The sequence below is a fragment of the Pelophylax lessonae genome (genome assembly GCF_965119305.1).
Source record: "Pelophylax lessonae genome assembly, chromosome: 3".
NCBI classification, from domain to species: Eukaryota; Metazoa; Chordata; class Amphibia; order Anura; family Ranidae; genus Pelophylax; species Pelophylax lessonae.
This window is the reverse complement of record NC_138770.1, coordinates 417,068,935-417,085,560: the sequence shown is the minus strand read 5'-3', so window position 1 is coordinate 417,085,560 and position 16,626 is coordinate 417,068,935. Positions and strand designations below refer to the sequence as shown.

General features: G+C 43.6%; 1 protein-coding gene across 1 annotated transcript in view; it reads left to right on the top strand.

Moving 5' to 3' along the window:
• The window catches only part of LOC309550556 (uncharacterized protein), a 263,513-nt gene that overhangs the window by 89,180 nt on the left and 157,707 nt on the right, over positions 1 to 16,626 (top strand). Inside the window, exons 53-54 of the mRNA XM_082250908.1 lie at positions 8,717 to 8,791; positions 16,504 to 16,575. Coding sequence (XP_082107034.1) covers positions 8,717 to 8,791; positions 16,504 to 16,575 — 147 coding nt within the window. The remainder of the gene's footprint in view (positions 1 to 8,716; positions 8,792 to 16,503; positions 16,576 to 16,626) is intronic.

The window sequence follows — 16,626 nt, the reverse complement described above, 5'->3', positions numbered from 1 at the left end:
TGGCTTCTCTGCGGCTGGCTTTTTCTCTTGCAGGCATTTATCGGGCATTTTTTTAGGCAGGCATGTCATTTTTTGTATTTAGTGTCTGGGGGGTCTAAAAAGTGTACCTGTCAATTTTCAGCTCTGTAGCATGTCCAGAACCCCTAAAAAACAGCATTTTTCTTATATTTTCAGGAATATGGCTTCTCTGCGGCTGGCTTTTTCTCTTGCAGGCATTTAGCGGGCATTTTTTTAGGCAGGCATGTCATTTTTTGTATTTAGTGTCTGGGGGGTCTAAAAAGTGTACCTGTCAAGTTTCAGCTCTGTAGCATGTCCAGAACCCCTAAAAAACAGCATTTTTCTTATATTTTCAGGAATATGGCTTCTCTGCGGCTGGCTTTTACTCTTGCAGGCATTTATCGGGCATTTTTTTAGGCAGGCATGTCATTTTTTGTATTTAGTGTCTGGGGGGTCTAAAAAGTGTACCTGTCAATTTTCAGCTCTGTAGCATGTCCAGAACCCCTAAAAAACAGCATTTTTCTTATATTTTCAGGAATATGGCTTCTCTGCGGCTGGCTTTTTCTCTTGCAGGCATTTAGCGGGCATTTTTTTAGGCAGGCATGTCATTTTTTGTATTTAGTGTCTGGGGAGTCTAAAAAGTGTACCTGTCAAGTTTCAGCTCTGTAGCATGTCCAGAACCCCTAAAAAACAGCATTTTTCTTATATTTTCAGTAATACGGCTTCTCTGCGGCTGGCTTTTTCTCTTGCAGGCATTTATCGGGCATTTTTTTAGGCAGGCATGTCATTTTTTGTATTTAGTGTCTGGGGGGTCTAAAAAGTGTACCTGTCAAGTTTCAGCTCTGTAGCATGTCCAGAACCCCTAAAAAACAGCATTTTTCTTATATTTTCAGGAATACGGCTTCTCTGCGGCTGTCTTTTTCTCTTGCAGGCATTTATCGGGCATTTTTTTAGGCAGGCATGTCATTTTTTGTATTTAGTGTCTGGGGGGTCTAAAAAGTGTACCTGTCAAGTTTCAGCTCTGTAGCATGTCCAGAACCCCTAAAAAACAGCATTTTTCTTATACTTTCAGGAATACGGCTTCTCTGCGGCTGGCTTTTTCTCTTGCAGGCATTTATCGGGCATTTTTTTAGGCAGGCATGTCATTTTTTGTATTTAGTGTCTGGGGGGTCTAAAAAGTGTACCTGTCAAGTTTCAGCTCTGTAGCATGTCCAGAACCCCTAAAAAACAGCATTTTTCTTATATTTTCAGGAATACGGCTTCTCTGCGGCTGGCTTTTTCTCTTGCAGGCATTTATCGGGCATTTTTTTAGGCAGGCATGTCATTTTTTGTATTTAGTGTCTGGGGGGTCTAAAAAGTGTACCTGTCAAGTTTCAGCTCTGTAGTATGTCCACAACCCAAAAAAAACAGCATTTTTCTTATGATTTTTAGTAGAAAACTAATGCAGTGTCTTTCCAGCTGTCTTTTTTTCTTTCTGGCAAGCTGAAATATGATATGCCAAGGCAAACATGCCTATCAGTTGGGCTATGACACAGACAACACTGCACACATGGGGAAATATGTAAAACAAAAAACAGGAAAAGGAAATTAGGTGACGGTCACAAAACATGATATTGTGATTGGCCAAATAAAAAGTCACCTCGCGATGAGGTCGCGCCAAAGTCGCGCTAAGTCGTGCCAAAGTCGCACTGGAAGCGACGCTACTTTAGTGGTAGCGGCAGTGTAAACCAGCACTAAAACATCCAGTGTGTGAATACGATCAGGTATGATGTTTTATCGGTCAAGTAGTGTAAGGGTTACGCCCGTCGCCCGCTTCACAGTGACAGACCAAACTCTGACAGACCAAACTCCCCGTTTAACAGTCAGTCAGTCCATTTGCACAACCGCAAACTCCCAATTTGCACAAGGTTGGATACCAAGCTAGCCATGTCCCGTTCCTTGTCCTCACTGACATCATTGAAGGTCTCTTCCTCCACCCAGCCACATACAACACCAAGGGTCCCCGAAAGGTGAGAACAAGCCCCCTGGGACGCCTGCTGTGGCTGGTATTCCACCTCCTCAAAGCCACCTTCCTCCTCTGACTTCTCTTCTTCAGACTCCTCTCTCTGCGTTGCCACAGGTCCAGCAATTGACAACGACAAGGCTGCTTCTGGTGGTGATGAGGACCACAACTCTTCCTCTTCATGCTCATCTACAGCCTGATCCAGTACTCTTCGCAGGGCACGCTCCAGAAAAAACGCATATGGGATGAGGTCGATGATGTTGCCTTGGGTTCGACTGACCACCAGGGTTGTCATCTCCGCAAAAGGACGCATGAGCCTACAGCCATTGTTCATGAGCATTCAGTAACGCGGCCAAAAAATACCCAGCTCCGCAGAAAGAATGAAAGAAAATGAATGTTTTTTTTTATGAAAAATTATCCTGCGGATCGCTTTTGGTCTGTACACAATGAAGCAACGACCTTATCATCTGGGGTGTGCCAACACAATCCTAGAGGTGATCGCTTCATTGTGATACGCAAGCCCCTTCACCACGACAAGGTAACGATCACGAAGGGGAATTGACACATGTATGTGCCTTTTTTTTTGTTTTTTGTTTTTTTGCAGCCACAGTGTAGCACCAGAGGCCAGAAAAATTAGGCATGTACACATGCATGAAAAAGTAGGTATTGTTGCAGCCGCTGCTGTAGCAGCGGCCTGAAAAATTGAGGTTTTAAGGCAGAAAGTGCACTAAAACATTGCGGCTTGAACCGTAGTTGGTGGCGGAGATGTCACGTAAGTCATCCGGCATGCAGAGAATGATTATATACAGCAGCGTGTGGACCATTTTTAGGCCAAGGCATCTCAGTCATCACCAGGCCTTTTTTAGTCAAATGCATCCCCCACTGTCAGTCCCTTCGGGATCCATGCCTCATTCATCTTAATAAACGTGAGGTAATCAAGACTTTTTTGACCTAGGCGACTTCTCTTCTCAGTGACAATACCTCCTGCTGCGCTGAAGGTCCTTTCTGACAGCACACTTGAAGCGGGGCAGGCCAGAAGTTCAATGGCAAACTGGGATAGCTCAGGCCACAGGTCAAGCCTGCACACCCAGTAGTCAAGGGGTTCATCGCTCCTCAGAGTGTCGATATCTGCAGTTAAGGCAAGGTAGTCTGCTACCTGTCGGTCGAGTCGTTCTCTGAGGGTGGACCCCGAAGGGCTGTGGCGATGCATAGGACTAAAAAAGCTCCGCATGTCCTCCATCAACAAGACGTCTGTAAAGCGTCCTGTCCTTGCCGGCGTGGTTGTGGTGGTAGGAGGAGGATTACTTTCACCTCTTCCCCTGTTGGATTCCCGTTGTGCTGTGACATCACCCTTATACGCTGTGTAGAGCATAGTTTTTAACTTATTTTGTAGCTGCTGCATCCTTTGCGACTGCCGGTAATTGGGTAACATATCACAGACTTTCTGCTTATACCGGGGGTCTAGTAGCGTGGCCACCCAGTACAGGTCGTTCTCCTTCAGCCTTTTTATACGAGGGTCTCTCAACAGGCATGACAGCATGAAAGACCCCATTTGCACAAGGTTGGATGCCGAGCTACTCATGTCCAATTCCTCGTCCTCACTGATGTCATTGAAGGTGTGTTCTTCCCCCCAGCCACGTACAACACCACGGGTACCAGATAGGTGACAACGAGCACCCTGGGATGCCTGCTGTGGTTGGTGTTCCTCCTCCTCAAAGCCACATTCCTCCTCTGACTCCTCTTCCTCACACTCCTCTTCCAGTGTTGCCGCAGGTCCAGCAATCGATGGTAAGGCTGTTTCTGGTGGTGGTGATGGTGACCACAACTCTTCCTCTTCCTCTTCACGCTCATCTACGGCCTGATCCAGCACTCTTCGCAGGGCACGCTCCAGGAAAAAAACATATGGGATGATGTCGCTGATGGTGCCTTCAGTGCGACTCACTAGGTTTGTCACCTCCTCAAAAGGACGCATGAGCCTACAGGCATTGCGCATGAGCGTCCAGTAGCGTGGCAAAAAAATACCCAGCTCCGCAGAGGCTGTCCTAGCACCCCGGTCATACAAATACTCGTTGACCGCTTTTTCTTGTTGGAGCAGGCGGTCGAACATTAGCAGTGTTGAATTCCAACGTGTCAGGCTGTCGCAAATCAAGCGCCTCACTGGCATGTTGTTTCGCCGCTGAATATCTGCAAAGTGCGCCATGGCCGTGTAGGAACGCCTGAAATGGCCACACACCTTCCTGGCCTGCTTGAGGACGTCCTGTAAGCCTGGGTAGTTCTGCACAAAACGTTGCACAATCAGATTCAACACATGTGCCATGCAGGGCACATGTGTCAACTTGCCCAAATTCAATGCCGCCAACAAATTGCTCCCGTTGTCACACACCACTTTGCCGATCTCCAGTTGGTGCGGGGTCAGCCACTGATCCACCTGTGCATTCAGGGCGGACAGTAGTGCTGGTCCGGTGTGACTCTCTGCTTTCAGGCAAGTCAACCCCAAGACAGCGTGACACTGTCGTATCCGGCATGTGGAATAGCCCCTGGGGAGCTGGGGGGGTGCAGTTGGTGTGGAGCAAGACGCAACAGCAGAAGAGGACTCAGCCGAGGAGGTTAGCAAAGAGGATGGAGTAGGAGGAGTAGAGGAGGTGGCAGCAGGCCTGCCTGCAAGTCTTGGCGGTGTCACCAACTCCTCTGCAGCAGAGCCACGCATTCCATGCTTGGCAGCCGCCAGCAGGTTTACCCAATGCGCAGTGTACGTTATATACCTGCCCTGACCGTGCTTTGCAGACCAGCTATCAGTGGTCAGATGGACCCTTGCCCCAACACTGTGTGCCAGACGTGACATGATTTCCTTTTCCACAATAGAGTACAGGTTGGGGATTGCCTTTTGTGAAAAATAATTTCGGCCGGGTACCTTCCACTGCGGTGTCCCAATAGCGACAAATTTTTTGAAGGCCTCAGACTCCACCAGCTTGTATGGTAAAAGCTGGCGGGCTAAGAGTTCCGACAAGCCAGCTGTCAGACGCCGGGCAAGGGGGTGACTCTGCGAGATTGGCTTTTTGCGCTCAAACATTTCCTTCACAGACACCTGACTGTGGGCAGGTGACGAGCAGGAACTGCTGAAGGTGAGAGGCGGAGGGGCGGGTTGTTGATAGGGGGCATGGAGGACAGCAGTGGTTGACGTGGCTGAAGATGCTGGACCAGGAGGAGGATGGTGGCTTTCAGTTTGTGTGCTGCTTTTACTCATGTGTTGATCCCATAGGCGTTTGTGATGTGAGATCATGTGCCTTCGCAAAGCAGTTGTACCTAGGTGGGTGTTGGACTTCCCACGACTCAGTTTCTTTTGGCACAGGTTACAAATGGCATCGCTGATATCAGAGGCAGACACACAAAAAAAATGCCACACTGCTGAGCTTTGCAAGGACGGCATTCTGGTGGTGGCAACAGCTTGCGTTGATTGGCATGCTGTCTGGCTGACCCCGGGTGCCGAATCTACATGCTGTCTGACTGCGCCACTAGCTCCTTGCGATGACCTCCTCCCCCTGCTTCCAACTCGTCTCCTCCTCCTCTCTGTCTCCCCATCTGAACTTTCCCCCTCTTCTTCTGCTCTTCGAGCAGGCACCCAGGTGACATCCACAGACACATCGTCATCATCAGCCGCTTCACTTGACAACTCAGCAAAGGCAGCAGCAGCAGGTACAACATCATCATCATCACAATGTACGTCCATGTGTATAATGCTGCCTGACTGAGACATATCCCCGTTATCTACATCCTCTGGCACTAATAGTTGCGCATCACTTATTTCTTCAAACTGATGTGAAAATAACTCCTCTGACGGATCAAGTGAAGCGGCTGTGGTGCTAGTGTTGGTGGTGGTGCCGGCGGGCTGGCGAGTGGTAAATTGAGAGGTGCCCGAAGCTGAGCTGGAGGAGGATGGTGCATTAAGGTTCCGAGCGGAAGCTGTAGACGATTGGGTGTCCTGTGTAAGCCAGTCAACTATGGCCTCAGAATTTTTTGAGTTCAGGGTCTGTGGTGGCCTCTGAACACTGGGCATTATTCTAGGGCCTAAGGAAATCACAGCACCACGACCACGACGGCCCTTGCGGGGTGGCCTGCCTCTGCCTGTCATTTTTTTTTAATGTGTTGTTACTGTTGTACTATGAGTGCAAGCTGCTGTGCCACCTTATATATCAGTGGTGGGTGGGCAGTGGCACAGTACACTCTCTGTGGACCTGACAGCAGTCACTGGCACCCAGGCAACTGCAATTTAAAAAATATATATATTTTTTTTTACTTTGCAAGCTGCTGTGCCACCTTATATATCAGTGGTGGGTGGGCAGTGGCACAGTACACTCTCTGTGGACCTGACAGCAGTCACTGGCACCCAGGCAACTGCAATTTAAAAAATATATATATTTTTTTTTACTTTGCAAGCTGCTGTGCCACCTTATATATCAGTGGTGGGTGGGCAGTGGCACAGTACACTCTCTGTGGACCTGACAGCAGTCACTGGCACCCAGACAACTGCAATTTAAAAAATATATATATATTTTTTTACTTTGCAAGCTGCTGTGCCACCTTATATATCAGTGGTGGGTGTGCAGTGGCACAGTACACTCTCTGTGGACCTGACAGCAGTCACTGGCACCCAGGCAACTGCAATTTAAAAAAATATATATATATTTTTTACTTTGCAAGCTGCTGTGCCACCTTATATATCAGTGGTGGGTGGGCAGTGGCACAGTACACTCTCTGTGGACCTGACAGCAGTCACTGGCACCCAGGCAACTGCAATTTAAAAAAATATATATTTTTTTTTTACTTTGCAAGCTGCTGTGCCACCTTATATATCAGTGGTGGGTGGGCAGTGGCACAGTACACTCTCTGTGGACCTGACAGCAGTCACTGGCACCCAGGCAACTGCAATTTAAAAAAATATATATTTTTTTTTTACTTTGCAAGCTGCTGTGCCACCTTATATATCAGTGGTGGGTGGGCACACAGTGGCACTGCAGTGGGCACAGCACACTCTGTGGACCTGACAGTCACTGGCAGCCCAGGCAACTGCAATAATAAAAAATATTTTTTTTTTCAATTTATTGCAACAAGATGCTGTGCCAACGTAAATATATCAGTGGTGGGCAGTGCACTGCAGTGGGTACAGTGCACTCTGTGGACCTGACACAGCACTCACTGCAATTATGACAGAGGAAAAAAAAATATTTTTTAAAATGCCAGGTACTGTGCCTGTGCCACCCGAAATGAGTGTGGTGTGCACACAGTACAGTCTGTGGTAGGTCTGTGGCCTCTCACACACAGCGGGCAGGCAACTGCAGTGTACAATAGATATATATATATATATATATATATATATATATATAAAGAAAAAAATCTATTACCTTACCAGCCCTTAAAAGGGCTTTTGGGGACACTATATATATATATATATATGTATATATATAAATAAAAAAATCCTCAATTACCAGCCCTTAAAAGGGCTTTTGGGGACACTAGATAGATATAGATATATATATATATGAAGAAACAACTCAATTACCAGCCCTTAAAAGGGCTTTTGGGGACGCTAGGTATATATATATATATATATATATATATAAAAAAAAAAAAAACCACAAATACCAGCCCTTAGAAGGGCTTTTTGGGGTGCTGATATTACAGCAGTAGTGGACCAAGAACACTGCAAGACCAGGAACACTGACTAACTGTCCCTAGCTTAACAGCAGCAGCAGCAGCTCTCCCTACTCTCACTACACACACTGCTTCAGAATGATCTAAGATGGATGCTGCCCTTGCTTATTTATAGGAGGTGGGAGGGTGTGGGAGGGAGGTACGCTGATTGGCTGGAAATGTGTCTGCTGACTGTAAAGTTCAGGGTCAAAGTTTGCCTCAATGATGTCTTATGGGGGGCGGACCGAACATCGCATATGTTCGCCGGCAGCGGCGAACGCGAACATGCTAAGTTCGCCGGGAACTGTTCGCCGGCGAACAGTTCTATACATCTCTAGTCATCGTGTCTAAGGAATGAGGTATACGGTAAATTACTTACCCTATTCCAGGTAAATTACTTACCCTATTCCAGGCAAATTACTTACCCTATTCCAGGTAAATTACTTACCCTATTCCTTGCTTCCCCAACAGTCTGTGCTCTCCTCTGCTGTCCATTGCTCCTGTGGGTGGACACTCATTTTCCTAATTTGCAATGCAGGACTACTAGCTCTTAGATATTTGAAAGAAAAATAATGTACACTAATAACATTTAAACAAGTCAATTATATCGTTAGTCTGGTTAAAGTCTGGTTAGTCTGGTTGAAGAATACATGTCTACTGAGTTCAATCGAAAAAAAAAAAAAAAAAAAAACATCATCAGAACCCTAAAGCCACAGCACAGCAGAGTAGTAACATCACATGTGAAAACAGCATATTCATACTGCAGATATACAACGATGAGACTCAAATCACTAAAGTGCCTAAGCACCGGAAGTACACTGTTGTTTTTAAAAAAATAATACAAAAGGTAAATTTTCGAGGGTACTCAAGCACAATTAACATTTCTAAAGTTATTAAGTGTTTCAAAAATAACACAAAAGCTTGCTTAGCGAAGGACAGATTTAATTTAAGAACATTGGTACATAAAAATAGTAGTGCAACATTTGTACAACATTTGAACTGACTGTCAATGTCTTGTATAATATTTAGAAAAAATTGTGATAACACCTGAAAAAGAGATAACACCTGAAAAAGTGATAACACCTGAAAAAGAACCAACAAAAAGTAAGTAATTGTAAAGAATCTTATTTTGGCACATGAGTAGATGTTCTTAAAGGGTCATGTATACTGACAAATACATATCTCTCAGTCTATGTGTCTGTATCTATCTGTCTCTCTGTCTCTCTGTCTTCTATGTGTAGAATGTAAACCCTCCAAGAAATTGACCAGATGTTTCAGCTTGAAAAGTTTTTTTTTTTTTTAATATTTGATACATAATAAAATATGGATTTTTTTCTAAAGTGCTGATCACCAATATGTAATTGAATTACATATATGTTTTCTTTTTTACTTGTGATAGAATGTGTAATTCTGTTCATCTCCTTATATGCTGTGAGGTTGATTTACTAAAACTGGAGAGTGCAAAATCTGGTGCAGCTCTGCATAGAAACCAATCAGCTTCCAGGGTTTTTTTTCTCAATGCTTATTTGAACAAACTGAAGTTAGAAGCTAATTGGCTGAAAAAATGGGGTTTTGGATCTTACATTGGAAGGTTAATAGTCGTTTTCTGCCGCCATCCCGAGAGATTATTTGTAGATTGTGATGCCTCAGGTCAGGTATGGGATTTTAAGGGCAGGAGTAAGGGAGGTAGGCAGTAGTGCATTAAAAATACAGTTTATTACATAAGTATAGGTTTATATACAAAGGTAATGGTGACTTGATGGGTAAAGTCCCATTGTGCAAGTGAAGAGGAAATAATAAGGTGTGATACACGTGAGAAAAGGAGTGACTTGAGAGTAGGTTTGTAGGTGGTCCTGCTCTGCTGTTCCTCGTGTCAGTAGACAGGGATAATTGCAGAGAAGGGGCCTGATCGGTAATCCGACATGTTTCGGCCAATTGTGGCCTTTATCAAGGATATGTCACCGATTCTAAAGGTAATCAAAGTAAGTGTTAAATCATATCATAATGTACTGTAATTCAAAATACAGTTTTGTACTCAATATAGTTTGACATACATTTTTTTGTCCACTTCCTAAGGTAGTGCCTCCTCGGAGTTTCTCCAGGTGCTACAGGAACAGTATGCTGTATGGGTGAGAGAGGTGATTGGCTGAATATTGAAGGAGAGGAAGAAAGAGGGTTTTTTCATTAAATGAGGTCTCAATAAAAATCATTTACTTCTTGGCAGCGTTTCTGATCCAAGGTCCAATGTGGTTGGGGGTAACCAATTTTCACATTGATGGAGATCGTCTGTAGTAGTAGGGTATATTGTATATAGGTGAGGTACAGTTTTTAAAATTAAGTAGGCAATGGAAAAGTAGCTTTGGTAGGGAGATAAATCTCCTTCCAGGCTGAACTTACTTTTGTGAAAAAAAGGGGGGAGATCTCATCTAGTCCCGCAGCATATACGCCTCAGGTCCGACTTCTCCCTAGGTCCGGGAGAGACAATGACCTGGAGTGTTCCCCCGGCCTTTTAAGGCAGTCACGCATGCGCGGTGATGCGTGACTGCCTTAAAACATGTTTTTTACAATGACCTACAGTAGACAACAAGTATCGTTTCTCGATACCCTAATATACAAAGACTCCACAGGCAAAATTTCTACCACTCTATACAGAAAAGACACGGCAGGCAATTCCATCCTTCACGCCTCCAGCTTTCACCCACAACCCCTAATCAACTCCATACCTTATAGCCAATACCTTAGGCTGAAGAGAAACTGTACAGATCCAACCAACTTCCAACTAGAGGCTAACGCATTGACCAACAGATTTCTACAAAGAGGTTATACTAAAACATCACTACGCAAGGCCTTTAATCGGGCCAACCAAAAAGACAGAGAAACACTCCTCTTTAAGAATAAGGAACCAACGAAAACTGAACCTGATACCCGGATAATTATCAGATTCACCAACGAGCACCAACAAATTAGAAATATCCTTACTAAAAACTGGTCTATTCTCATGGAAGAACCCAGCACCTCCAAACTTCTACCCCAAAATCCACCCATTACCTTTCGGAAGGCAGGCTCCTTACAACAACAATTAGTACAGAGTGAATTTAAAGAAGGATCCAAAAAAGATCCCTGCAAAACTAAAGGCACGTTTCCTTGCGGGTGCTGTACCCAATGTCACGTTATCCGCCAAACGACTAATATTACTCTACCCAATGGAGAACCATTTCGACCAAAACACTTTTGTAATTGCAAAACTAGGGGAATAGTATACATGATGACCTGTGAATGTGGGTCCTTCTATATAGGGAAGACCCGACAGGAGTTTGGCAAACGGGTGAACCAACATCTTCAGACCATGCACGTTGGAAACTTTTTTGTCCCACTGGGCAGACATGTAAGAGACCACCATAAATACAAAATGCCAAAAATAAACTTTATGGCTTTGGACAGGATTCACGTCCCGCTACGAGGCGGAGATTGGAACAAAACTTTGCTACAATTGGAAATGCGCTGGATCTCTAGACTTAAAGCAACCATTCCACCAGGGCTCAACGAAGCACAGAGCTTCCGTCCATTTCTCCAAGGTTTCTCGTCAGGGAAAAAAGACTAAACCAGAAACCTCCCGTCCTGAAACAATTTCTCACAATTTCCATACCTTTTTCAGATCTTCTCAACCTCAATCTCAATGTGTATGGACATGTAATCGATCCTCCACAATTGTCCTGCCCTTGACCCTACTCGGGCCCTCCAATACCATACCACTCACTATTTAATCGCCCATACATCATTGCACAAATATACAACATACCGGCGATATCCGACTTACTATTCAATCGCCCATACATCATCACACAACCATACAACCAACTGGCGATACCCGACTATATTCTTCCCCTGACCCGCCCACATCCTCCCACAGAAATTCTTCTTTCTATTGCATTGTTGCAACTTATATATATTATGCTTTATATATGGACCTCCTTTATATAACTGTATTCACATACGATTACGCTGATATACAGTGTACCACCTTCAAAATGTTTATACTGTTATACAGTGTACCATCTCTTTTTTAACATGCTTATTCTGTTAATCCACTTCCTCTTTGCCCCCTCTCACAAGACTCCAGGAGCTCCCGGCACGGAAAGCCCCGAATCCCTTCGGGATCGGGGCAATTTTGAAACCGATTGGTCGGTCTTGCACCTTCCTATCCCAAGCGGGGACTTCGGTTTCTAATCCGTGTCGGCGGCCGCACTGGCACGTCCGCACGGTTACAAGGGATGCGGTTCCTGCTTCACGCAGGCGCACCCTTTATCACGCTACGGACTCTGCCTATGGGCGGCACGCAGCGCATCACCGCGCATGCGTGACTGCCTTAAAAGGCCGGGGAACACTCCAGGTCCTTCAGTCTCTCCCGGACCTAGGGAGAAGTCGGACCTGAGGCGTATATGCTGCGGGACTAGATGAGATCTCCCCCCTTTTTTTCACAAAAGTAAGTTCAGCCTGGAAGGAGATTTATCTCCCTACCAAAGCTACTTTTCCATTGCCTACTTAATTTTAAAAACTGTACCTCACCTATATACAATATACCCTACTACTACAGACGATCTCCATCAATGTGAAAATTGGTTACCCCCAACCACATTGGACCTTGGATCAGAAACGCTGCCAAGAAGTAAATGATTTTTATTGAGACCTCATTTAATGAAAAAAACCCTCTTTCTTCCTCTCCTTCAATATTCAGCCAATCACCTCTCTCACCCATACAGCATACTGTTCCTGTAGCACCTGGAGAAACTCCGAGGAGGCACTACCTTAGGAAGTGGACAAAAAAATGTATGTCAAACTATATTGAGTACAAAACTGTATTTTGAATTACAGTACATTATGATATGATTTAACACTTACTTTGATTACCTTTAGAATCGGTGACATATCCTTGATAAAGGCCACAATTGGCCGAAACATGTCGGATTACCGATCAGGCCCCTTCTCTGCAATTATCCCTGTCTACTGACACGAGGAAAAGCAGAGCAGGACCACCTACAAACCTACTCTCAAGTCACTCCTTTTCTCACGTGTATCACACCTTATTATTTCCTCTTCACTTGCACAATGGGACTTTACCCATCAAGTCACCATTACCTTTGTATATAAACCTATACTTATGTAATAAACTGTATTTTTAATGCACTACTGCCTACCTCCCTTACTCCTGCCCTTAAAATCCCATACCTGACCTGAGACATCACAATCTACAAAGAAGCTAATTGGCTACCATGCAAAGCTTCACCAGATTTAGCATTCTCCACTTTCAGTTAATCAACCCCTATATGTAGCTATTAAATGACATAAAAGAAAACAAATGACACCCTTATTTCCCAGTTTTTCTATTGAGCTCTTTTGGTTCAGCTTTGTGGCATCTCTCTGCCTTGGGTATTCTCTAATTTTAACATGAATTAAAAGATACGTATAGTCAAAGCTTTTTTGATCATACTTCTCTTTGGGGACACAGGAATGTGCTTTTACTTACTTGTGCTCTCCTGTGACCCAGAATCAGCCGACAGCTGTCTAAAGCCCACTGTCAGCAGACATTGCAGGGTCACTCCAGGCTCTGGAAAGATCCTGACAATAATGTCAGGTTCAAACCAAATGCCTGACTAACAGCTGGCTCAGCCTCTCAAAGCACCACTGAGAGCCTAAGCCAGCAACTTACATCCCCTTCCTAGCCCAGCACTCCAGTAGGCAATGAGACAGAGCAGAGAGTTGTGAATGACAGTCACAGATCTCTGCTCAGAGAACCAATTGATTTTTTATAAAGAAGTCAAAGAAAGCAGATATGACTAAAATTTCAATAATACATTTAAAATATATATTATTTTTTTTTTGGGGGGGGGGGTGCATTATAGAAGTCTTTGAAGACACATTCAGCTCCAGTTTGTGGATGTTAAACAGAGATCCTAATGGTAGTGCTGGCTGTCACTTTAAATATGCTTCCATTAAGTTTTTAGCTCTACTAGAAACTTGTTGAAGGCCTACTGAAGATTGCTAACCTTTAAGGTTACCTTCATTTACCAACTACCATGCTCATCATAAGCTCTGCAAATGCTTTCTAAATGTGGTCCAGCACACTATATTTATACAAGCTGATACCTGCATTTAAAAGGCCTTAACCCCTTCCCGCCTGCAATTCACATATATTAGCATTCCTGACCATGATGCCCTGTGCTGAGGACACATTAATAAAAGTCCTACATTTAAGAGCTATCGGCAGATTCTTTGTGCTGCTGAAAACTCTCAAACGTAGCTGTCACTTACACCTTAGGTCTAAATTAATAATTTTAAACTAGGTCTAAATTAATAATTGTAAACTTATCAGAGTACTTCCTAAACATGTAAATGCTATGTCAGCTATGACCTAGGGATCACACGAAGGCCTAAGGCTTCACTTACTGTACATACAAAACCTTCAATCTGTATAAGATGCTGTAGATGCCACTGGAGTTTAAAAGTGGCATTGTGCATGTATTAAGCACTGTAAGGCCTCATACACATGGGCTCTTGGACATGTATAGCATGAATGAGGGATTTGTTATAATGCCAAGAGCAGTGCACAGGCAGCTCAAGTAAGAAAATGCAGAAGCATTATGTGTAAAAACGAGTTGCAAAACTATAAGATCAACAGCGTATGTTCAAAACATAAGTACTTCATCAAATATAGTGTAAATGTAAACAACCACTAATAATAATAATAATAATCATAAAAAAGTGATCTCTGCAAATACAACAAATATGTATATAAATGTTAATAAATATTAATAATTGATATTATTAGAAAAAATTGTGCTATAACAGTCCCCACAAAAAAGTTCAGCATTGACACAGTGCGGATTCCTTTAACCACTTTAGGACCGGAAGATTTTCCCCCTTAATGACCAGGCCCTATTTTGCAATTCGGAAGATTTTCCCCCTTAATGACCAGGCCCTATTTTGCGATTCGGCACTGCGTTATTTTAAGGGAAAATTGCGCGGTCGTGCGACACTGTACCCAATCGAAATTTATGTCCTTTTTTTTCCCCACAAATAGAGCTTTCTTTTGGTGGTATTTGATCACCTGTGCAATTTAATTTTTTTGCGACAATTTTGAAAAAAAAATATATATATATTTTTCACATTCTGCTACATGACATTCTCAAACAAAAATGTAAAAATCTAAATGTTTTACCATTTTAGGCAAATTTGTTTTCTGCTACATATTTTTGGTAAGAAAAATCACAATAAGTGTACTTTTATTGGTTTGCGCAAAAGTTATTACATCTACTAACTATGGGAAAGATTTATGTCATTTTTATTGTTTTTTTTTTACTAGTAATGGTAGCGTTCTGCGATTTTTTGTGGGACTGCAACACTGTGGCGGACAGATCGGACCCCTAACTGACATTTTTGACAATTTTGGGGGTACCAGTGACATTACTACAGTAATCAGTGCTAACAATATGCACTTTTACTGTAATTATGGCATTGGCAGGGAAGGGGTTAACCCTGTTGGTGATCAAGGGGTTAAATGTAAGCCTAGGGGAGTGATTCTAATTGTGGGGGGGCGTGGCTTGTGAAATGATCACAGAGACATGCGATCCTATATAGCAGGATCACATAGTCTCTGTGATCATTGCAGGGAGAAGGACAGACGGTTGTGTTTACATCAGCCAACCATTCTTCTCTGTCAGTGGGGAGAGATCAAGAGCAATCGGAGCAATCGGAGCCGCCTGACACATGCACCAGCTTCTCCTCTGACAAGCTCGCCCCCTAGCTGCCTGCGCGCGACTGACGTAGAGCTACGTCGGTTCGCCCAGGAGCGGCTGCCTGCTGCAGTAAATCTGTGGCGCGCGGTCGTAAAGTGGTTAAATATTCCACCATGTGAACATACTCCTTATAAAATACAAAGTGCAAATTCTTCTGAATAGTAGTGGTGGTGATATATTCCGGGCTGGGAAAGATGGCAGAAATGCACACTCACTGGATGATGTTGACCCCTCTTACCATATGGCAAGTAGAGGTCCAGATAAGCCTGTAAGATCTCCTTGATCTAAATGGGATGCTTGGTTTATCCTCCCAGAGGGTCCTTTCCATACACTGGCTGCTTTTAGACAAGGATCTCAGGAACCACAAACATAAAAAAAGATATTCTCCTCATGGTGTAGTATTTAAAATTTTGGCAGTTTATTTAAGATAGAAAAAACTGGGCCCCAATAGGGAAAATAAAATATACATTATTGGCTTACAAATGGACTCACAAGCTTAAAAAGAACTCCCATGTGGCTTCCCGCACAGCTCAAGGGAGTTGCGCCGCACTGTAAGAGCCTGATTCGGCATGCGTTCTGGGCTAAAGCGCAAAACATAGCGACGTGCGCAGAAGCATTAGCTGTATGGAAACCGCTACATATCCTAATTTGATAGATGTACAGGAGCAGGTGCACACTGGACAGCATCAAGCACATAAACAAATGCCTCATTCATGCTATACATGTCCAAGTGCCCATGGGAATGAGGCCAAACTGTCAAACCATTACAGTATAAAACAAATGAAAATGGACACAGTGTTGATAATATTGTTATTGCATACAATTACAGCAATACCTTGCTGTACTACAAATACAGTACTTTAATGCTACTAATATGTAATGTAACTCAGATTAAGGTAAATAATTGAGTGAATGTGCAGTGCTTGGTGGATTACTCCTACTCACTGACTGATTTCACATTTTTGCCTGAAATTGTTCTTTAAATCATAAGCTAGGTATAATTAATGATGTTTTAATTTTCAGAAACACCAGTAGAAAAACTTGAAAAACTAACAAAGGAAAAGCTTGGAAAAGAAATAAAGGAGCAAATAAAAAGTAAGACCACAAATACCATAGCTAAAGTGTCTGTCTCATAAATGTAGTAGA